Here is a 23,483-nt window from a genome sequence, read left to right on the forward strand (position 1 = left end):
CGAGAATTTGGTACCCTGGGTCGCCATCATCGATGTCTAGCCATTGTTCAACATCATTCTCACTGACATTATCACCAGCTCGCATCAAAGTTTCACGGAAATCGGAGGTTTCAAAACCTCTGAAATCGTATTCTGGTTCACTCCCGTTCAGTAACTTGGTCCAGCCATTAGCCAATGTTGTAGTCTTTATCTCCTTCCAAGCAGCAGCAAAATAAAAGATGGCAGACTTGATGTTGTATGCGTACAAATTTTGAAGTGTCCTGGCTCCTCTTGTATCTTCTTTGGGATCATTTTTGTTCTCCAAGACAACCATAACCTCTTCAATAAACTTCTTCCCATACAACCTCTTGCAGGCAACAATGACTCCCTGGTCTATAGGCTGTATTATAAAAGTGACGTTTGGAGGAAGGAAGATACATTTTATTCTTCCATTCCTACTAACTTCTTAGCATTAGGATGGGCTGATGCATTAGATGCATTATCAAGAAGTAAAACAGCTTTTACTTCTTCAGGAGAGATTTTCAGGTCCTCTTCTTGGTAGTTTTGCACTTCAGGTATGAAGTGATTGACCCCTTCTGCTTGCTTCAGTCCATTTTTATTAGGCCTCCTCCGAGACCTCGCATGAAGTTTGGCAACCCCCAAAGAATCGGTATGAGTCTTTCATCTTAAGTTTCAAGTTCGGCATGCCTTTTGTTCTCCTCCGCTTTCTTTTGATTGCAAGTTGCCGGCTATCAGAAAGTTGTCTGAACTCTTTCTGATTGACTTCGGAGATGTTTACACTTAGAGCCTGCAAGCCTTTCTCATACATACGTTTCAATAACAATCTTTCTAATGTCGCCATGTACAGCTTCAGTGACAAAAACATTGCCTTGTTTTTAACACTCTAACATATTCTTATTAAAGCAGTATATACAGTAAGCTTCGAAAGAGTTATTTACAAAAATATCTAATACAAACTATACCGAGACAAATAAAATTTATTTTTTTACAATATTCACATGGGACTAACCTAAGTAAAAAATCGATGTAATGTGCTTGGGAATATTTAAGCTACAATCGAGTTTTTACACTTTGCTTATAGTCTTATTCACTCGGCTCGCTGATTGACTTCCACTGATCCAAATTAATTCATTTATTTGGACTTATAAGAAAATTACTGATTTGACAATTTTAACAAAAAATAAAATACACAATAGCAATACACTTAAAGCGGATTAAAAATAATACGAAATAATGATAAATAAAATATTATGTTTTCAGTTTTAATTAAATTTGTAAGTAAGGAGGAATACACAAGAGATCGACCAAAAATCGCTCCGCAATCGATGGGTTGAACACCCCTGCCAATATAGGGAGTAGGCAAGACCATTTTAGCACTAAGTTTTGGAGACTGAGTGGGCAGTTCAATCTCCATTCGTAGCCAATCAGAGATAGCTGGCTAGAGGCTATCACTAATTTAAGCAGCCTGCAGTGAAGAGACGGCTCAGCAAGTGCCGCCATCTTGTGGTCCCTAACCCCAACACAATATTATTAATGTCTAAAATAGTATGGGTTCTATGATCAATTTTCTTTAGTTCACGAGACGAAAAATCCGCCTGCCCATGCCTGAGATTATTATATTCTCAAATAATCAAGCAAAATTTGAAGAAATTCACGTGATCAATTTTGAATCTGGCATTGTTACCTTCTTACCAAGCTACTATCTTAACAGTATTGCCCCTTCTCTTTGCACATGGATTACCAATTTCCTCCCTAGTGTACCTAAGGGCTCAGCACTGTAACCTACACTCTTTCTCCTACACATAAACAATCTTCTCTCCCAGACATTCAATCCCATCTATAGTTTTGTTGATGACAGTAACTTCCACCCTTCTTTCATTTTCAAAACCTTGCATTGAGCAGGTAACTCATGCTTCAAGGTCTCCTTTAGCCAATGTCTTAAACACTTATCTCCTTACCATTCTCAAGTGGGGTGAGGATAATCTGGTGGATTTTAATGCCCCCCCCCAAAAAAATTACACGATAACTAGATTAACTTTAATGTAGAATTAAAGTTAATTACTTTGGTTATTGTGTAATTTATTGTTTATAGTCAATGCCACAGGTACCTTTAAAGATTTAATATGTTAACTAAAAGAAATTTAATGAATACTTCCAGTATTTTGGCAAGTCAAATTGCCATCATCAAGGGAACACAATATACGTGCTTGCAGGGACTACACTAAGTAATGAGGCTGAAAGATGTCAACTGAAAGGAAGCCTAAAGTACTAAATAGTGTGCCCTAGGGAGCTAAAATGAGTGTCTGCTGAGCTGAAGTACGGAAGATGAGTTTCCCAAATTTGGGGCAGGTTTATTCAACCAAATTTGCTGAGGTCTCAGGAGTTGAAGGCAAAAGCAGATTAAAGGAAATATTTCATATTTATATTTGCTGCAATGGAGTAGAGTAGCTTTCTTCCAGCATATCCTACTGTAGGTATCCAAAGCATTGTTAGCAAGTCCTGAGCAGCTAGTGGTGGAAAGTTCTCATTCTCAGTACTTCAGCCCAACAGCCAAGGGACACCAATTGGAGCCCACTAAGGGGCCCTATTTAGGACTTCAGCCTTACTCTCAGTTCACATATATTGGTTTCCTGATGACATTTTGACTTGGCCAAAATATTGGAGGTATTAATTAAATTTATTTTAATGCAGCCTAATATATTAGCCTACATTGTACTTTCCTAATAAATACAGTTATGAATAGCCAACATATATGCCTAACCACCACACTTTAAATATATAATTGAAAAAATTTAACTATAACAGAATTTAAAAGTTCAGTAACACATGACCATCATATCATAATCCCTTACATTTCTTTAGGCAATAACAAGATACTTCAAATCCAATTCCATAAACAGTATTTATTTTTCCTTGCCAGCGTAATGCTTGAATTTCATATCGAAAAGAATAACATGTAAGAAAGTTTTAAAGCGAATAAAAGTTGAGCAGCTCTCAGATGTGAATTGTAGACTAAAATACACAAAGATTATTGAAGAAAAAATTAGAGTTTGAGAACAGGAACCAAACCTTGGAGATTCAGTGACAAGCCTTGAAGAAAATCCTGATTGATTCAGCTAGAGAGGCATGTGGTGAAGTTGTCTGCAAGGATAGAAAAATTAGAACTCCATGGTGGACACAGGAAGTTAAACAGGTAGTGAAGAAAAAGAAGAAAGCATATCAAAAGTTCCTGGCAAATAAGTCAGCTTGTGCTCATAGAGAATACAGAGACAAATGTAAGAAAGCTAAACACTGTGTAAAAGTAGCTAAACAAAAGTCATGGGAGGACTTTGGCAGGAACATAGAAAATAAATATCAAGGTGGCAAAATATTCTGGAGGTTGTTGAAGAAGCTTAGGAATGGAGAAAAGAGTGCTGTAAAAGGAGTTAGAGATGATAAAGGTGACATAAAAACGGAGAGAAAAAGATATCCTTGAAGTATGGAGTAATTACTTCGAGAAATTGCTAAATGAAATAAGCGATGATGACAGCACAGTGGTAAAAAAACACCAGCCAGGCATGCAGTCAAGAATACATATCCATACTTGAAGTAGAAAAAGCCATCAAGGGCTTGAAATGTGGAAAGGCAGCAGGAGTAGATGATATTCGACCAGAAATGCTGAAGTATGGTGGTATAAATGATTGGAGTAGAGCTCTAATAGTACCCATATATAAAAAGGGAAATAAAACTAAATGTGAGAATTACAGAGGTGTTTCCCTACTGAGTGTTCCAGGCAAGATTTATGCCAGTATACTTGAGAAACGGTTGAGAAGAATTGTGGAAGAAAAGCTTGATGAAGATCAAGCTGGATTCAGGCCAAATAGAGGCTGTCAGGATCAGATCTTCACTTTACGACAAATAGTTGAGAAAGCATGGGGATATAACAAAGATCTGTATTTAAGTTTTGTAGATCTGGAAAAGGTATATGACAGGGTACCGAGAGAGAAGCTATTCAATATGCTACGGTTATATAGTGTCAATGGGACATTATATCAAGCAATACTTAGTTTTTATTTAAGTTGTAAGTCAGCAGGTAGAATTGAAGTACAGAAAGATGGTTTAATGTTAAATCTGATGTGAGACAAGGATGTACATTATCTATATGAATCACATTATGAAGGAAAGTGATATTAAACACGATACCAAAATTGGAGATGTTAATGTCAGCTCTTTGCTTTATGCGGACGATGTTATACTTCTAAATAAATCCGCTACAAGTCTGCAAGATTCACTGACTAAATTGAATAACTGTTGTAATAGATATGGAATGAAGGTCAGCAAGATTTTCTTCTTAATCTTTGCAAATACAGGCAATACCTTAATAAATGTTCATCCCCAAAGTTGTTACATATCCTCCTTGTATTCTTTATTTCTTCCCTCAAACCCTCTCTTTTTATTCTCTATGCTCTTGTCGAGTGTATGACAGCAACATGCCTTCTGAAGTGACATCGTATAATATTGATGAATCAAATTGTTCATAGTGTAAACAACATTTTTAATACAAAAACGCTAATTGCAGTAATTGGATAACACAAAATGCCTATGGGAAAACAAATGCAATTTCACAAACACTAAATGGGAAAAAAAAAAAAAAAATCCTATTTAATAAAATTATGCATAATAGAATAGGTTCATGGCTCCTTTATTTTTGCATGATATTGTCAGTCAGTGACTCCTAATTCATATATATGGAAATACATAATATTACATAGTGTCTTCACATCTTAGCATTTCATTTGAAAAATTAACATTGCGGAAGTTTTTTAAAGGAGGAAAATCAACATAAAATATTGAAACAAATTTCTCAAACATTTAACCCTTTTAATAATTCTTGCAGCTAAGTTATATGTTGGTTATACATAACTTAATTTTTCAAGAAATGGCAACGTATACTAGAATATTAATTATAAAAACTTTTATTAATGATTTCCTATATTTTGACAATGTTACATTGCCATCATCAGGAATTACAAAAAACAAAATGTGCACACAGGCACTAACATTGAGCAAATGGAGCTGAATAAAGGCAACAGAAGTCGAGCCTAGACTCCAAAACAGTTTCCCCTAGTGGACTAAATCAGCCATTAAGCTGACATTCTTAAAATGAATGCTTCCCAAATTTGGGGCAGTCTCATGCACCCAAATTTGTTGAGGTTTGGAAAGTTTTTCAGAGCTGAGGAAGAATTGATGAATAGTCTTTTATACTTATATTTGCTGCGATGTCATAGTGGCCTTCTTCCAGCATACACTGTGGTATTGTGTTCAAAGCCCCGAGAGTCTGTATTGGTGGAACCGGATCTAGTCCTTATTTTCTGATGTCCCGCCTGTTTGGCTACAGTAAGACAGTTTACAACTTCAAGGGATCTTGTATACTCCTGGTAGGTCTAGGGGATGTGGCTGGTCTCTGATGGGATGGATAAGAGATGCCAATTTCTTATGTGGTCTGTAACTGGTTGTAAGATCACATTTCCTTAAGATTTTTGTTAATTTTTCAGATGTGCCCCTGACATATGGAATGGTGATAGATTTTGAGTAATCTCTGCTTTGAAGGGAGAAGGAGGGGAGTTGCTGTTACATGGTTTTATTATTTTTTAACAGCAAATACAAGTATGAAAGACTATTCATCAAATCTCCCTCATTTTCGAAAAACTTCCCAAACCTCAACAAATTTGGGTGCATGAGACTGCCCCAAATTTGGGAAGCATACATTTTAAGAATGTCAGCCCAATGGGCAAGACAACCCAATTCAGCCCACTACGGGACACACAGTTTAAGACTCTAGGTCTGACTTTTGTTGCCTTTATTCAACCTCATTTGCTCAGTGTAAGTACCTGTGTGCACATATCATTGTTTTTTGTGATCACTGATGATGACAATATAACAGTGGCGAAATAAAGGAAAGTATTCATGAGAGTTTTTTTTTATAATTAATATTCTAGTATACATTGTCATTTCCTGAAAAATTAAAAGCTGACCCTTTTAATATATTAGTGATAATAGACAATATGAAAAATTTCCTGCAAATATATGTGAATAAATGAAAATTTTACAGCCTTCATAGGATGTTCTAGGCTGTTGATCTAAAAATGAGTTTCCCAGATTTGAGGGAGTTCAGGGCCTACTCCTGTTTCTCTGCTTTGGTCGTACTTAATTCCTGCATGTGTATCTAATCTGTACATTATTCATTATGATGCTAATTTTGACTATGGCAAAATGATATGTATTAAATTATTTTAATTACTATATTATCTACATTGTTATATCCTTCATAAAAATATAAATAATCAACATGCTGTATAAGCCTGACCACCTGACAAGAGGTATTTAACTGTTTGTATTTATATGCACAGCTGGAAAGAATTATGTTCGACTCTGATGGTAGAGTTACAAGCTCCCTGCCAAGCATTGTAGTTTCACTTTGAAATGAATGTGGTATAAAGATCTGAAATACCAAACCATCAAAATACATTTAGCTAGATCAGTTATACATGTACAGATGAACTTTTGTTTATTTGACTCTAATTCACAAAAGGAAAGAATAAACATTTATGCTAAGGAACAAACAAGGATGTTTTCAGCCACTTCAAGCCTCCATAAGAAGGGAAAAGTCTTACAACAAATAGCAGAATTCACCTAACCATCTAAAGAAGATTACAAACATCTATGCCTACCTAGAGTGGAATTCAAGGCCACAACTACTGGTTGGAAAACAGAAATGCTATCCACTCAGCCAACCAAGACTGGCAAATGCAATGTTGGAAAAAACATTCTAACTATGAAAATGGATATGGAATAAAGAAAGGATAATAACAAAAACATCAACTGCATTTTCATAAGTGCACTAAATGCTCAAAACTATGAAATTTTCTACAAAAATTGTAATATAATTTTCAATGAAAAGAGGAAATCTGATGTATGAAGATGAATATCTGTCTCCTATGCATTGGCAATGTTCAAAAATACCACACATTTCAGATCTCGCTCCCAATTAACTACCATGGAAAGAGTAGGTTAGAAAAATTTGGATGCACTAAGGTATATTATTATCACTGGAGGATAAGCTAAAATGAATTATCCCCAACTACACACACACTGTCTCTTTTTTTCTTGGTCACTGATGGTGTGTATGATGAACATATCACTGATACATTGCAGAGCAAACATTTTTAAGATGAACTGCAATTCCCTCATTCATAAGTATGTCTATTTACAAATAATTAATGAAGCTCTTATCTCTAGTAGTTATATCTGTGAATTTCTGATTGATATAATTCATTGCAAAAATATATTAACTGTGCTGATCGGTTAAAAAAGTAGATATCTGATTTTCAAATTGATGCGAAATCATCAGTCCTATATACAAGTAGTATAGTTGTAAAGATACTTCCATGCACATAATTTACTTTCTAACCTAACGAAAAAACTTTCTAGATCTGATTTGGTTACTGGAGGCATGAAACTGCTTGTAAAAACTAGTGCTTGGTAAACAGTCTCATTTATAAATGAGATTAAAGTTGGAGTGTTTATAAATATAAAAATGGTTATAAATATATATATTTTAAATATTGAATGATTAGAAACCAAAAAACATGAAAAATAAAAACAAAGTTTAATAGCACAACTAGTTTCAGCTTGTATCAGCCTTCTTCAGGTGCACATTACAAAAGAAATAACCAGTAAAGCCTAGAGGAAATAACTGTAAACAACACAGAAAGTTAGTGTACATATAATCAACATAGAAACGTTGAAGTCTGCGCATTCAAAACTGTTCTCTCATTGGCTTCATTGTTGGGTTTTTGCATGTGTATAGCATCTCGCGAATGCCAGTATTTGATTGTAGCATAATGACAGTCTGAAAGGTTGTAACTCAGGTTGTTGTTGAGATGTAGGGGATTGAGAATGATTTCTTTTGATTCTATTATCTTTTTTTCTAATTTTTCGTTGCCAGGATGAATTAAACCTTAGCCATACAGTCATAAGACTGTATGGCTAAGGTTTTCTTCATTAGGATCAGCTGAGAACAGAACATGACTAGACAAAACACTGCTCACGTTCTCCTGTAACTGACATCTCTCTTATATTCTTCAATGCGTAACTCGATCGATTTCTCTGTTTGGCCAAAGTATGGTATATCACAGTTGCACAAAATCTGGTAAACCCTGGGATACTTAAGGTTGTGATGTCTGGGTTTCGGACAGCTCACTAAGGAGTGGATTTTTGGAAGAGGAGTAAATAAAGTTCTTATGTTGTATTTCCTAAGAACCTTGGCTAATTTGGGTGAGACAGAGCTTATGTATGGTATAGAAATATTACCTTTCACCCTGTTGGTCTCTTCATTATTGCAAGTAGGTAGATTTAATAGGCATTTGTCAATTGTTTTTTGTGAATAACCATTTAGTTGAAAAGTAGATCTGAGAAAATTGAGTTCTTTATTAAGTTCTAACTCATCATCAAGAAGAGAGCGAGCACGATGTCTTTAAAATGTGTGTGTGTGTGTGTGTGTGTGTGTGTGTGTGTGTATATACACACACATTCGCTTCATTGTTAAATAAATATATATATATATATATATATATTTTTTTTTTTTTTAAAAGAATAATTTGACAATAAGATGTGTATTCTTAATAAGCTAGAGTAACTAAAGAACTGCTTTATTTAGATGAAACAAAAAATGTTTACATTTTGCAACAAATTATCTAGGAGATCGTACCCTCTCCCATGACTTTTATGGATTTCCAACTTAATTGTTTGTATCTGAAAGGTTTATACAAATGAGAAAGTAGGTTGAGGTCTGGTAATATGGATTAAACTCCTTCTGATCAACATAACTTGAGACAAATAAATAATATTTTATTTATCTCAAGATAAATAAAATGACAATCATAACAGCTCTTTCTATTATAAAAAATATCTCTTATAAAGATCAGATATCCTCATATCCAACTGTAAAATCTCTCTCGTGAAAAAAATATTTATCTTTGTTTATTTGCAATAGGTTTTCCATTTTTTTCTCTCAATGTTTAGTAATATTTAAAATATAATGTACTAAATAGAATGTTACTGTAAAAGTGCATAAATGTCGAATTGTATATAAAGCTGTGAGTAGGAATTATGCCAGATTAGTGATGACAAAACACCAACCAAAGGTTGCAAGGTCAACAGATGTTGACCAAACAGCAAGAAATGACGTCATCACTATAGGCTAATCCCAAAAAGACAGCATAGAGAACAAAGAGCAACATTTTGCATAAAAGGTGATTGTGGCTCTTGGCTTTTCTTCTACTCATTGTCGAGGCTTTTTTGTTCCGATTGTCAAAGGCTTTTGTTCCCATCATCGTGGCTCTTCTCCCATCGAGAGCTGTAAGATCTTCATCTCCAGATCGCAGCAGGCTGATTTCCTCGATGGCTCTCGAGTTTTAGTCTTCAAAAAGAGAGCAGTTACACGCAAGCCTAGCAGTAACTACAATTGATTCCATATCGAATATCCAACAGATGAAAGATTTGCAAGAAACCTCCCGCGATTGCCTGAGCAGCAAGGGAATTAAACAAGAAGAAGACGGTAAAATACTGATGAAGTATGCTGCAATTTGTTTGGACTCTTATTCATGGTAAAATTGTAAGTAGGCACTACTTTTGTAATTTTTAAGGAAGTGTATCTCGAAATTATGAATGTGCTTACAAAATACAGAACAGTAGAAGAAATCTATTGTAAACAGGGTTAACTAAGCCACAAGTTCTCTGGAAAGATTGTTTGTTAACTTGTAAGTTTAAATAATGTCTGTGTGCTTAGTTATAATATTGGGAGAATTATATATTATGAAATTGTATATAGTTAGGCAATTGTTAAGTCAGTCTGTAAGGGAAGAATTTTGGTAACCTGTTTATGCAGTGAGCAAGTATGTATGTAATTTATGCATAACGAGTGAACTCAGTATTTGTGTGAATTCTGAGTTTTGTCAGGTTGCATTACCTATTTACAAGAGGGTTAAGTGTGATAATTGCACAATATTTTGAGTGTAATGTACTTCGTGTGTAGTTTTAAAATAAATGTTTTTGTTTTGTAACTACCTGATCTGTTCTTTGACTAAGCTAATGCACTACCTTCAAAAAAAAATGTCAACCTGCAGGCATAATAAGATACGAATAGTCATGACTTGCATATAAAGAAATTGGATATATTTAGTGATTAATTTCTGTTTTTCCTCACCCTAACTTTCAAACAATATTTACTTAAATTAGATGGGGCAGTCAAAAAAAAAAATTTTTTTTTTCTAATTTGATTTATGCGAGAGTGGGGAACTGCATACATTAAATTTTCTTATAACACAGTTTGTTTAATAGCAGGGGGAGTGTGTGTGTGTGTGTGGGGGGCACAATTGAGAAATTGAGGAGTTTTGTTATAGCAGTTGATAGTCTAAACTTAGTGTAGTTTAACGAAGCAATGTAAAATAAAGCAAGTTAAGACAATGTTAAGTTAAAATAAATAATTAAGTTAGTATATATAAAAAGGCACAGCCAACATCAAAAATAAATAATTAACATTATTTTAACACAATCTTCTAAAAACACAGAATTCATGAAACAAAAGTAATCCTACCACTATTCCTTTTTTTTTTTAGAAAAAAAAAAATGGAATAAACCGTCCTTTTTATCTACTTTTAACATGAGAAATATGACCCAACCCTCTCCTCTTTCTTTATCCTGAAGTGTGATGATACAAAAAAGTCTGTCCACTACCAGCCCTCTCTTTATCACTTCTAAACCCTCCAAGCCCTAATCTCATATTCATTTTTCCATTTCTCCTACCAACTTAAATCCCCTTATTATGACTCCCTACTCCAATTCTATTAGCCAGGACAAGATAACCTCTTGTTTTGCAATCTTTTTTTAATAATATTATACTATATTGTCAGAAAAAGTGACTCTGATGATACAGCAACTTCTCACCTACAAATAATATATTCAGAGCATGATAACTATAGTCTCCCACTAGTTAGGATCCAGTCAGTAAAACATAAGTAGCCAGTGAAACCTTACTGTTCACTATAACTGTTCAATCAACATTGCAATTTACAAATAATACTCAAACATTTCAGTCTTAAAGAGAAAAATATTTTAAAGGGGTTTTCAATCAATCAATAAATTCAAGAATGCTGCAGATCATATATGATCTGCAACATGTTGCATGAAAAAAAAAAAAATAGATAATAGGGAAATCACTTCATCATACCCACCTGATGTGCTGCTGATGTAGACAGTGGCTGCCTGCTGGTGATGGCAGTGTCCATCTAACAAATATAAACAATAATTAATTTTACATTTTTAATGCATATATAATATGCTTAAGCTAATGACTTTTAAAATTAGTTCCACCAATTTTTTGAAGTGTAACATAAATGTGTAATACACGGTATACAAAACAAAATATTCATTAAATAATAATGGATATCTTCATGGATCAGTGGTTTCATTTCATTATGCACCATTTGTCTGGGAAATGAGATGCAGGCAAAACCTTGCCTGTGACAAGAGGAACTTTTATTATGCCTTATTAAGAGACTACTTTTGTTAAGATGCTCGTTTTAAACTGAACTAACATGGTAAGTTCAGTTCAAAATAAGCTATTTTATTTAGAAACTCAGGTATTTCTTATTATTGTTAAATGCAATTTATGAAAACCAAGTTTCTATATAATGACATATCACTGAGCCCACTGTAGAAACTGATATCTATCCAACCACTCAATAATGATGTGCTAAAAATTATGTATTTCTGCTAACTGATAACTCACTAACTACTACCAGCTACTAAATCATCAATGAGCAATTGATTTGCATAAACACAGTATTCAGTGGCTACATATGTTAATTATTGTACATGTACTTTAGCTACTCTTCCAAAGCAAATATTCAGTAGGACTCTTAGGAGCATGTTCTTATCAAAAACTAATTATTCCCCTCCCCTTCAGCCATAAGTACTTTAATTAGGCCAAAGATTTCCCACTAAGAGTTTAAAAATTCATGGCATGATATGTAGTATTTTACATAAGAACTCCAAATCTAAATAAAATTTATTCAAAATTCGTATTTCTACTGAAATAATTTTATAGCAATAATAGTGAACATGAAATGCAAAGATAACAAAACTTAGTTACATTACACTATTACTTTGCGCAGATTACTAAAAGCTTTATTTTGAAGCCTAACAATAAATAAGGTATAGATGAACTCAATTCAAATCATGAGTATCAATTACACATCAAATTAACATTTAATTAAATGTTAATTAAAGAGTAATGATTCTTTACATTAACAACAAAATAAATTACTATCAGAGAAATTATCTTAACAATGCAAATATTTATTAGAACTAGACAATCATAATTTTCAGATACATTATGACATGGAAAAAAATGTCAAGGACCAAACAGATGCATTATTTTTTTGGGTGAAGTAGGAGTAAACATGGTGTTCAAAGTTTTTTTTTAAGTACAGGTAACCCTCGTATAACGCAATACTTACAATGTGGTTTCGATATAACACGGTCTACAAATTGTAGTAACCCTTGTTCAACGTGGTACTTATACAATGCAGTTTCGATAAAAATACAATGTCTACACATTGTAATAACCCTTTATCTTTTCATATATTTTTAACCGTGCGACTTAAAAATCAAATTTCATCTTCGTTAAATTTGCGTCAGCCCATATTGTGCATGGAGTTATAAGTAGCGAATTTATATTAGGGAAAAATATCCTTCAGCATGTATGTACATCAATCGTTAACCGTATAAAGTTGTATAATATAAGCACGTACACACAAGAAAGATATTTAATTAGCCAAATATTTCGGTCTGAAAATTGCAGACCATCTTCAGTGGCAATACAAGAACAGTTTTAAAATACAAGGTGGAATACTAACAATAGATCATTTATAAATAGAACAAGCCACATGATATCATATCGCTAAGTATTAAAGAGAAATATTTTTAAGCAGAGACATGATTGAATTAAAAATATTAATTATTAGAACCTATTTCAAGAATTCTGAAGAAATATGAGTTAACAGCTACGTATTCACCTATTAACAAATTATCTTCCCATTTTCCTTCTTCTAAAGACAAATGCTCAACTATGTCTCTTCCTGGAATTTATCAAATTCCCTGCAACCGTGATCTCTCCTATTTTGGACAAACTGGACGCTCTCTAGCAAAAAGAATCTAAGAATATCAATCCTCCATTCATCACAACAAACCCGAAAAATCTGGATTGGCTCACCACAGGACAGAAACTAACCACAACATCCTTTGGTCAAAAACTCGCCTCTTACATAGATCCTGCTATAAATTTGAACGTTTATTCAAAGAAAGTGTAGAGGCCTTACTCCATCATCCTAAACTGAATTGGAATGACTGTATATCTGTATCAAAAATCTGGGAAAGTCCAATCAGGATAACTCATTGATTCATATTAATTTTATGTTATTTATAATTAATATTTTTAATTCAATCATGTCTCTGCTTAAAAATATTTCTCTTTAATACTTAGTGATATAACATCACGCAGCTTGTTCTATTTATAAATGATCTATTGTTAGTTCTTGTAGAGAGGCTTATATGCTGGTTAAACATGATAACTAATAATTAAGGAATTGACAGCGTTCACTAGAAATATAAATTAAATAAACTTTAATATATACTTTCCGATATTTCAGCAAACGTCACGCTGCCATCTTCTTGAGAACTTAATACAAAGACAAGTGCACACAAGTACTGCATAACAGCAAATGAGAATCAAAGCTAGGAAGCTACCGTTTTCCTAAAGTCCTGATGGTGCCCAATGGCAGGCTATATTGGTAGTTCTTGGCCTTTGGGCTGAAGTTCTTCTGATAAATGTTTCCCAAATTTGAGGCAGTCTCATGCATCCAAATTTGTTGAGGTTTGGCATGTTCCTAAGGGCTGGGGCTGATTCCATGAATAGTCTTTCATATTTGAACTTGCTACGGAGCATTACTGTGGCTTTCTTCCATCTTATTCTGTGGCGAGTATCCAGAGAGTGGTCTGCAAGCCCAGAGTGGCTGTACTGGTGAAATCGGATATAATCCTTGTGTTCTGAGATTCTGATATTTGCTATCCTACCTGTTTGGCCAAAGTAGGACAATTTACAGCTGCAAAGAACCTGGTATACACCAGGTAAGTCTAGGTGAAGTGGTTGGTCTTTAGTGGAGCGGATAAGGGATGCCAATTTTCTATATGGTCTGTAACAAGTGGTCAAGTCATGTTTTTTTAAGATTTTGTTGATTTTTTTTCTGAGGTGCCTCCGATGTAGGGAATGGTGATGGATTTAGAGTTATCTCTTTTTTGTGAAAGGGGGAGGAAGGGGGGTTGTGGATAACTGGTTTAAGTATTTTGATTCTTTTTTTTGGGGGGGGGGGGTAGCCATTGGCTGAGAAAGTATCACAGATGTGATTTAGTTCAGTTTAGGGCTTGTTCATTATGAACAGATTATTTTTGCCCTGTTGAATAGTGTCTTAATAACTCCATATTGTTGTGAGGGGGAGGGGGGGGTGATGGGATTGTTGGTGAATGTATCTGCCTGTATGGGTGGGATTTCTATAAACTGATAAAACCAAGGTTTCATCAGGTTGGCGGGTGACTAGTGTGTCTAGGAAGGGGAGGTTATTCTTTTTCTCTTTTTCCAGGGTGAACTTGATTCTAGGGTGTTGGTTGTTTAAGTGCATTAGGAAGGAGAGGAGTGAATCTGGGCCATGTGGCCAAATACCGAACACATCATCAACGTAGCGAAGCCATATGGTAGGTTTTTGTAGGGCTGAGTTTAAGGCTTTCTCATCAAAAGTCTCCATAAAGAAGTTGGCCGAGGGTGAGGAAAGTGGTGAACCCATGGCTGTCCCCTCTATCTGTTTGTAGAATTTTTCCTGCCAAACGAAATAGCCTGAGTTCATTGTAAACTGAAATAGGGCTGAGATATCAGGAGGAAATTTAGCTTGGATTAGCTCTAAGGTTTCTTTGGGGGGGAGGGACATTTGTGAATAAGCAGGAGACGTCAAAACTGACCATTATGTTGGAGTGTAAGGTTTTCTATACTGGCTTTGAAGTGGGCTAAGTTTTTTAATGTGCAATGGTGTGTTGCCAGTATAGTGTGAGAGAGCTTTGGCTAAATGCTTGGCTAGTTTGTAAGTGGAGGAATTAATGCCATCCACTATGGGACGTAATGGCACATTTTCTTTATGTATTTTTGGGAGCCCATATATGCGGGAGGTCTACAGTTATATAGTTTTAGTCTGTTGGTAATCTCCACAGGCTCTTAAGGAGCCTATGGACTTTTCTAATTTGAGAGTTGGTGGGATTGTATTCAATAGGGAAGTAAGTGGCTCGATCTAATAGTAAAGCCTTAAGCTTACCTGTGTAGTCATTAATATTGAGTACCACAGTGGCGTTCCTCTTATCCGCTTTGGTGATAACTATTTCTTTGTTTTTCTTCAATTCTTGTAGTTACTTGTATTCACTAATGGATATGTTGGTTTTGGAGGTTTTGCTTTTGTGAGAACACAGGCTACATCCAATCTAATATCGTTGGCGATGTGGTTTGGAAGGTGGCGAATCCCGCGTTCAATTTGGATCATTAATTCCTCGGCCAGTAATTTCCTAGGAGCAATGGCGAAGTTGTGACCACATGACAGAGCGTTGAGTGCTTCAGGCTTCAAGATAACTGAAGAAAGGTTAACTACAGTGTTGGTTTGTAGTTTAGGTTTGGACGCCGAGTTCTTTATTAATTTATCAAACTTGTTGATATGTCGACTCCGTATTCGTTCGAATTCTCTATTAGCCGCCGTACACGAGACGTCATGTAGGACTGACCAAAGCTCGTGATTAAGCGTATTTGAAAGCTCATTTTCTAGCGCTAAAATAGCTCTCTTTATGTCGGCTAGGGAACCGCATGTAGTGGTAATTTGCTCCCGAAGTAAAGCCTGGCTCGCCCGGTTGTAGATACGGAGAGCTTTCTGTGAAACAAAGCAGTGTTTAAATTTTACACAGTTAGGGATGACTTGATTATCCCGGCAGCGTTTTAGGAATGCCAGACGGTTAAGTTGTCTGGATAACTTCAGCTTCAGTTTGCCGTAATGGCGGGCCTTGCATGCGAAAGAATCTCCATGGATGATCGTAATTCTTGTAGAGAGGCTTATACGCTGGTTAAACATGATAACTAATAATTAAGGAATTGACAGCGTACACTAGAAATATAAATTAAATAGACTTTAATATATACTTTCCGATATTTCGACAAACATCACGTTGCCATCTTCTTGGGAACTTAATACAAAGACAAGTGCACGCAAGTACTACATAACAGCAAGCTAGGAAGCTACTGTTTTCCTAAAGTCCTGATTGTGCCCCCTGGTGGGCTATATTGGTAGTTCTTGGCCTTTGGGCTGAAGTTGTTCTGATAAATGTTTCCCAAATTTGAGGCAGTCTCATGCATCCAAATTTGTTGAGGTTTGGCATGTTTCTAAAGGCTGAGGCTGATTCCATGAATAGTCTTACACATTTGAACTTGCTGCGGTGTATTACTGTGGCTTTCTTCCATCTTATTCTGTGGTGAGTATCCAGAGCGCGGTCTGCAAGTCTAGAGTGGCTCTACTGGTGAAATCAGATATAATCCTTGTGTTCTGAGATTCTGATATTTGCTATCCTGCCTGTTTGGCCAAAGTAGGACAATTTACAGCTGCAAGGGACCTGGTATACACCAGGTAGGTCTAGGTGAAGTGGTTGGTCTTTAGTGGAGCAGATAAGGGATATGAATTTTCTATATGGTCTGTAACAAGTGGTCAAGAATCTCAGAACACAAGGATTACATCCGATTTCACCATAGACACTCTGGACTTGCAGACCACGCTCTGGATACTCGCCACAGAATATGATGGAAGATAGCCACAGTAATGCACCGTGGCAAGTTCAAATATGAAAGACTATTTATGGAATCAGCCTCAGCCCTCAGGAAAATGCCAAATCTCAACAAATTTGGATGCATGAGACTGCCCCAAATTTGGTAAACATTTATCAGAAGAACTTCGGCCCAAAGGCCAAGAACTACCAATATAGCCCGCCAGGGGACACCATCAGGACTTTAGGAAAATGGTAGCTTCCTAGCTTTGGTTCTCATTTGCTGTTATGTAGTACTTGCGTGCACTTGTCTTTGTATTAAGTTCCCAAGAAGATGGCAACGTGACGTTTGCTGAAATATTGGAAAGTATATATTAAAGTTTATTTAATTTATTTCTAGTGTACACTGTCAATTCCTTAATTATTAGTTAGTTAGTATTTCACCTTGTATTTTAAAACTGTTCTTGTATTATCACTGAAGATGGTCTGCAATTTTCAGACCAAATTATTTGGCTAATTAAATATCTTTCTTGTGTGTACGTGCTTATATTATACAATCTTTATGTCATAAGTATCCTTAAAATATCAAACCGTATAAAGTATTTATTGTTGGAAATTGTCTTCGTTTTCTGCCAGAAAAGAGCATTAAAAATCAAAGGTGTGTTAATCTCAAGCTGAGTACTTCATTTTCTTGTGAGATGCATACATAATTAATATGCAATGCTTTTTTTTTTTTTTATGCAAAAAAATATTTTTATAGTAATGGCCACAAACAACTGCAACAAAAGGGAAAAACCAACATCGAAAAGAAAGTTTATTTCTTTCGAAGAAAAAATGAAAATCTTGGATCGGTTGAAAAATGGAGAAAAACCAGGAGCTGTTGCAAGGACTTTGAATTTAAGTCAATCAACAATTCGAACAAACAAAATGAACATAAAATGAATACTCATATACACAGTATTCTAATGGGAAAAATAGAGAAATCTCTAATGATTTGGATAGAAGATTGCACTCTAAAGAAAATTCCTTCAGATGGAAATCTTATTAAACAAACAGTTTAATAAGATTTCCATCCATTAAACAGACCATGTGTTCGATGCAGATGAATCCGGGTTATATTGGGGGGAAAAAATGCAAAAGTGCACCTATATTTCGAAAAATGAAAGTCAGCTCCTGGATTCAAAGTTTCTAAAGATATGCATTACTACAAAACTCTACTGTTTTGTAGTAATGCATCAGGTGATTACATGACAAAACCAATGTTTATTAACCAATCCTCAAATCCTAGCGAAAGATTAAAATATTATTATTATTACGGGCAACTCCAGGGAGTCCTTAGACTCATCGAGGGAGGCCCCAAATCATGTTCATCACAACTATTCGACATTCATACAGTATCTATCATACCTTGCCTTAAACTCATTCACTGTCACAGCATCCACCACAGACTCTTGCAGCACATTCCACTCATTCACCACTCTAAAAGTAAAGAACCTAGCTCTAACACCCTTACTAACACTTTTGCCCAGCTTCCATGGATGTCCCCTAGTCCTCCCACAACCAGCCCTGTTCTCAAAAATATCTTCTGAATTAATTTTATAGAAACCCTTCAGTAATTTGAATGTCTCAATCATATCTCCCCTCCTCCGCCTATCAACCAATTTTTGCAACCCACAAATTCTCAACCTGTTCTCATAAGGTTCATTCCACAGACCTGCTATCATTTTGGTCACTCGCCTCTGGATCCTCTCAACCTCCTCCCCATCAAGAAGAAACCTAGGTGACCAAATCTGGGCACAGTAGTCGAGATGGGGTCTTATCAAGGCTCGATACAGAGGAACAATAACCTGCTTGTCAACATATTCTTAAGCAACCAAGTGATTTGATGAGCTGATTTGGCCACTTTTGCAATGTGTCCCCTAAACTTCAACTCCTTATCCACCAGCACTCCTAAATCTCGTGCCTCATCAATTTCCTGGAGTACAGTTCCACCAATGTAGTAAACTGCTGCAAATCTTTTCACCCCAAAATATATAATCTTACACTTTGCCACATTAAATTGACATCCATTCTCCTTAGCCCAGACCTCCAATCTATCCAAATCATCCTGCAAAATTTTGACATCACCTACATTCACTATTGCCCTACCCAACTTTGCATCATCTGCAAACAAATGAACTGTTCCACTCAGATCCTTTCCTATATCATTAATGAACAAATTAAACAGCAGTGGTCCAAGAATAGATCCTTGTAGCACACCACTAGTCACAGGCCGTCTTGTGGACTCTACTCCTGAATAAACCACTCTCTGATATCTCTCAATCAACCACCCTCATATCCATCCCCATATGCTGCATTTTACTGATTAGAATTCCATGTGGTATCCTGTCAAAGGCCTTAGTAAGGTCCAGTAGAATCACTGTAAACCCATTACCCTTATCCAGTTCAGCTGTCACTGTGAGCAAGTTACTAAGGCATGACCTACCCTTCACAAAACCATGCTGTCCCTGATACAGTATCCCATTTTCATCTATCCAATCTTGTATTTTCTTCTTGACTATTTTCTCCAAGACCTTGATAACGACTCCTGTTATGCTGATTGGCCGGCAATTTTCAACAGTAGCCTTGGAACCATCTTTATGCAGTGGAACTATTTCCCCCTCTTTCCACCCCATTGGGACTGACCCAGACCCGAGGCTCAAATTAAACAAAATGGTCAAGGGCATTGACAATTCTTTAGCCGCTTCACGTACGACATGAGCTGGTATACCATCCAATCCCACAGATGTATTGACATTGAGGTACTGTAATAGACTATTTACCTCTACTTCATTCATCACAATTCCAGTATAAGCTGTTGGTTCTTCCATTCCTGCAATGTCACCACCTGGATGATATACTCTTGCAAAGTGCTCGCTCAGTAATTCCATTATATCGACTGATTCAGTTACCTCCCTACCCTCAGCATTTTTTTAAAATTATTCTCCCATGAACATTTTTCTTTTTACTTGCAACATATTGAAAAAACCATTTGGGATTCTCTTTAGTCTGCATGGCCAATTTTGTTTCGTAATCCACTTTTGCTTTTCTTACCACCCTTGTTACCTTCCTGGCCTGAGCTTTATATTGTTCCTGCACCTGCTGGTCACTTTTCTCCTTAAATTCCCTCCACAATTGTTTCTGTGTTTTTTGCAGCTCAAGCTTAATAGTGTTATTCATCCATTTAACCCCTACGTGATTTATTATTTGGACTCTTCATATACAGTCAACCATTGCCTCCTGCAAACACTTCTTAACCACCTCCCATGCACTATCAACATCCAGCCCTTGCAGTTTTATATGCCATGGCACTGAGCCAAGCACACTCCTAAGCTTGTCATACTTACCAGCCCGGTAATTCCACATGTACCCTGTCTTAATTGTAAATTCCACTCCTTTAGCCACCTCCCAAGTCATGGCCTTATGATCACTCTCACCAATTGGTGGCAACATGGTCATGTTCGTTACAGCCACATTCTCAGATGCAATTACTAGGTCACGCACTCTCTGCCCCCCCCCCCTAGTATTTTCCACTACATGCTGTCGCAGATAGTTGTCCCTTAATAACCGCATAAACTCCAATTCCTTCCTCCCATGTGCCTTCTCCTCCTTCCAGTCAATGTTACCATAATTGAAATCACCCATAATAATTACCCTCCTTCCACTCATTTCTTCTATTTGCCTATGCATACTATCCCCACCATCTATTCCATCACCTGGTATATAGTAGCACCCAATTGTATATTTTGTTCTGCTAGACTATCTCAAACCAAATAGCCTCAAATGTGCTCTTTTCTCTATCCTGCAGTTCAACTTCTATACTCCTTGGCTGCAACTCATCAGCTATCATCAATAACACTCCTCCAACCTTTTTATTCTCCCTGTCACAAGTATGGAGGTAAGAAAATCATACAATGGCTGCACTGCATAGTTCAAAACGCCTGTACAGAGGGACGAATTCCAGATAATTGGAGTAGAACTCTCATAATACACATATATAAAAAGGGAAATAAAACTGAATGTGAGAATTACAGAGGTATTTCATTACTGAGTGTTCCTGGTAAGACATATACAAGTATACTTGAGAAACGGTTAAAAAGGATTGTAAAAGAGAAGCTTCTGAAGAACAAGCTGGATTCAGGCCAAATAGAGACTGTTAGGACCAGATTTTCACTTTACGACAGATAGTTGAGAAATCATGGGAATATAACAAAGATCGGTATAAAAGGCATATAACAAGGTGCCAAGAGAGAAGTTATTCAAAACACTACAGTTATAAGGTGTTAATAGAGCATTATATCCAGCAATACTTAGTCTTTATTTGAGTTGCAAGTCAGCAGTTAGAATTGAAGGAAGTACAGGAAGATGATTTAATGTTAAATCTGGTATGAGACAAGGATGTACATTATCACCTCTGTTATTCATTATCTATATGGATCACATTAAGAAGGAGAGTAGTATTAAACATGATATCAGAATTGGAGATGTTAATGTCAGTTCCTTGCTTTATTCGGACGATGTTATACTTCTAAATAAATCGCTACAAGTCTGCAAGGTTCCCTGTCAAAATTGAATAACTGTTGTAATAGATATGGTATGAAGGTCAGCATTAAAACGACAAAGACAATGAAAATAAGGAAACATTGAAAATATCAATTGGATTGTGAATGGAGAACCTATTGAACAAGTAAAACATTTCAGCTACTCAGGCACGATATTTAGTGAAGATGGTAAATTAAATATGGAAATAGACATCAGGATCAACAAAGCTGTATGGTAGGTAGTCAACTGAATAAATTTATATGGAATAAGAGAGAAATTAGTCAAAACACTAAATTAGCTGTATACAAGACAGTGTTCAAACTAATTTTAACTTATGGTTCTGAGAGCTGGGTTAGAAGTAAAACACTTGACCAAAGACAGCAGATATCAGAATCCTAAGAAAGATTAGGGATATTAACAGATGGCATCAATGGCAATATCATATTAAAAATGAGGATATTAGGAAAGAACTTGACAATGTCAGCATCCAGGAATGCATTAACAGAGCTAATCTCAGATGGTATTGTCACTTAAACAGAATGGGAGAGGAGAGATTAGCAAAACAAGTGTTCTCTGCCAAGTTAGCAGAAAAAAGACCCAGAGGAAGACCAAGATATAGGTGGATTGATACAGTTAAAAGTTAGAAATATAAGATCTGATAATATTGGAGTCTTGACAGGTAACAGACTGATTTGGAAGAAAATTGTAGATAGGAAGTTAGTAATGATGTAAATTTTTCATGTAGTACTATCATATCCTGTACATCCCTTGAAGGTATATCAGGAATTTAATGGTGATGACAAACATGCCAAGAATATCATTTCTTGGCATGTTTAATTTATAATATAAACAAGTGAAAAAACTTTCAATATCTATGTCTAATCCAGACTATTTTAGAAATAAGGTGTGACACCTTTTGACTACTTCATTATCAAATTCCTGACATGTACCTAGAATCGTTGTACAGGATATGATAGTACTACATGAAAAACTTATATCATTACTAACTTCATTCCTACAATTTTTCCTCCAAATCAATCTGTTACCTGTAAAGAAATCAACACCATCACATCGTATATTTCTATCTTTTAAGGCACTTTTTACTGTATCAATCCACCTATATCTTGGTTTTCCCTCTAAGTCTTTTTCCTGCCAACTTGGCAAAGAATAGTTCTTTTGCTAATCTTTCCTCTTGTGTTTAAGTGATCATACCACCTAAGATCAGCTCTGCTAACATATTTCTGGATGCTAACAATATCATAATTAATATCATATCACAATATTAAGTTCTTTCTTAATATCCTTATTTTTAATACGATATTGCCATTGATGCCATCTGTTCACTTACCTAATCGATCTTTCTCAGGCCTCTCATATCTGTGGTATCTAGTCTTCGGTCAAGTGTTTTATTTCTAACCCAGCTATCAGATCCATAAGTTAAAATTGGTTTGAACACTCTTGTATACAGGTAATTTAGTGTTTTCACTAATTTCTTTCTTATTTCATATAAAGTTATTCAGCTGACTTCCTACCATACCACCTTTACTAATTCTGTTGTCTATTTCCACATTTAATCTGCCTTCCTCACTAAAAATTGTACTTAAATAGCTGAAATGTTTTACTTGCTCTATAGGTTCTCCATTCACAATGCAGTTAATATTTTCAATGTTTCTACCTATTTTCATTGTCTTTGTCCTGTTATTGCTGATTATCATACCAAATTTATTACAATAGTTATTCAGTTTAGTCAGGGATTCTTGAAGACTTGAACTGAATTTCTTTAAAAGGATGACATCACCTACATAAAGTAAAGAGCTGAGATTAAAATCTCTAATTTTGAAATCAGGTATAATACCACTTTACTTCATAATATGATCCATATAAATAATGAATAACAAAGGGGGCAATAATGTAAATTCTTGTCTGACCCCAGATTTAACATTGAACCACCTTCCTGTATACTT

General features: G+C 35.6%; 1 protein-coding gene across 3 annotated transcripts in view; it reads right to left on the reverse strand.

The window, feature by feature from the left end:
• LOC150107309 (transforming acidic coiled-coil-containing protein 3-like) overlaps nt 1-23,483 on the reverse strand; it is a 319,360-nt gene that overhangs the window by 78,874 nt on the left and 217,003 nt on the right. For all 3 annotated transcript variants that reach the window (XM_090391174.1, XM_090391175.1, XM_090391176.1), the window contains one exon: nt 11,274-11,327. In XM_090391174.1, the coding sequence (XP_090247300.1) occupies nt 11,274-11,327 (54 nt within the window). The remainder of the gene's footprint in view (nt 1-11,273; nt 11,328-23,483) is intronic.

The sequence above is a fragment of the Typopeltis vanoorti genome, chromosome 4, assembly GCF_054136105.1.
Source record: "Typopeltis vanoorti isolate ZY-2024b chromosome 4, IOZ_Tvanoo_1.0, whole genome shotgun sequence".
NCBI lineage: Eukaryota > Metazoa > Arthropoda > Arachnida > Uropygi > Thelyphonidae > Typopeltis > Typopeltis vanoorti.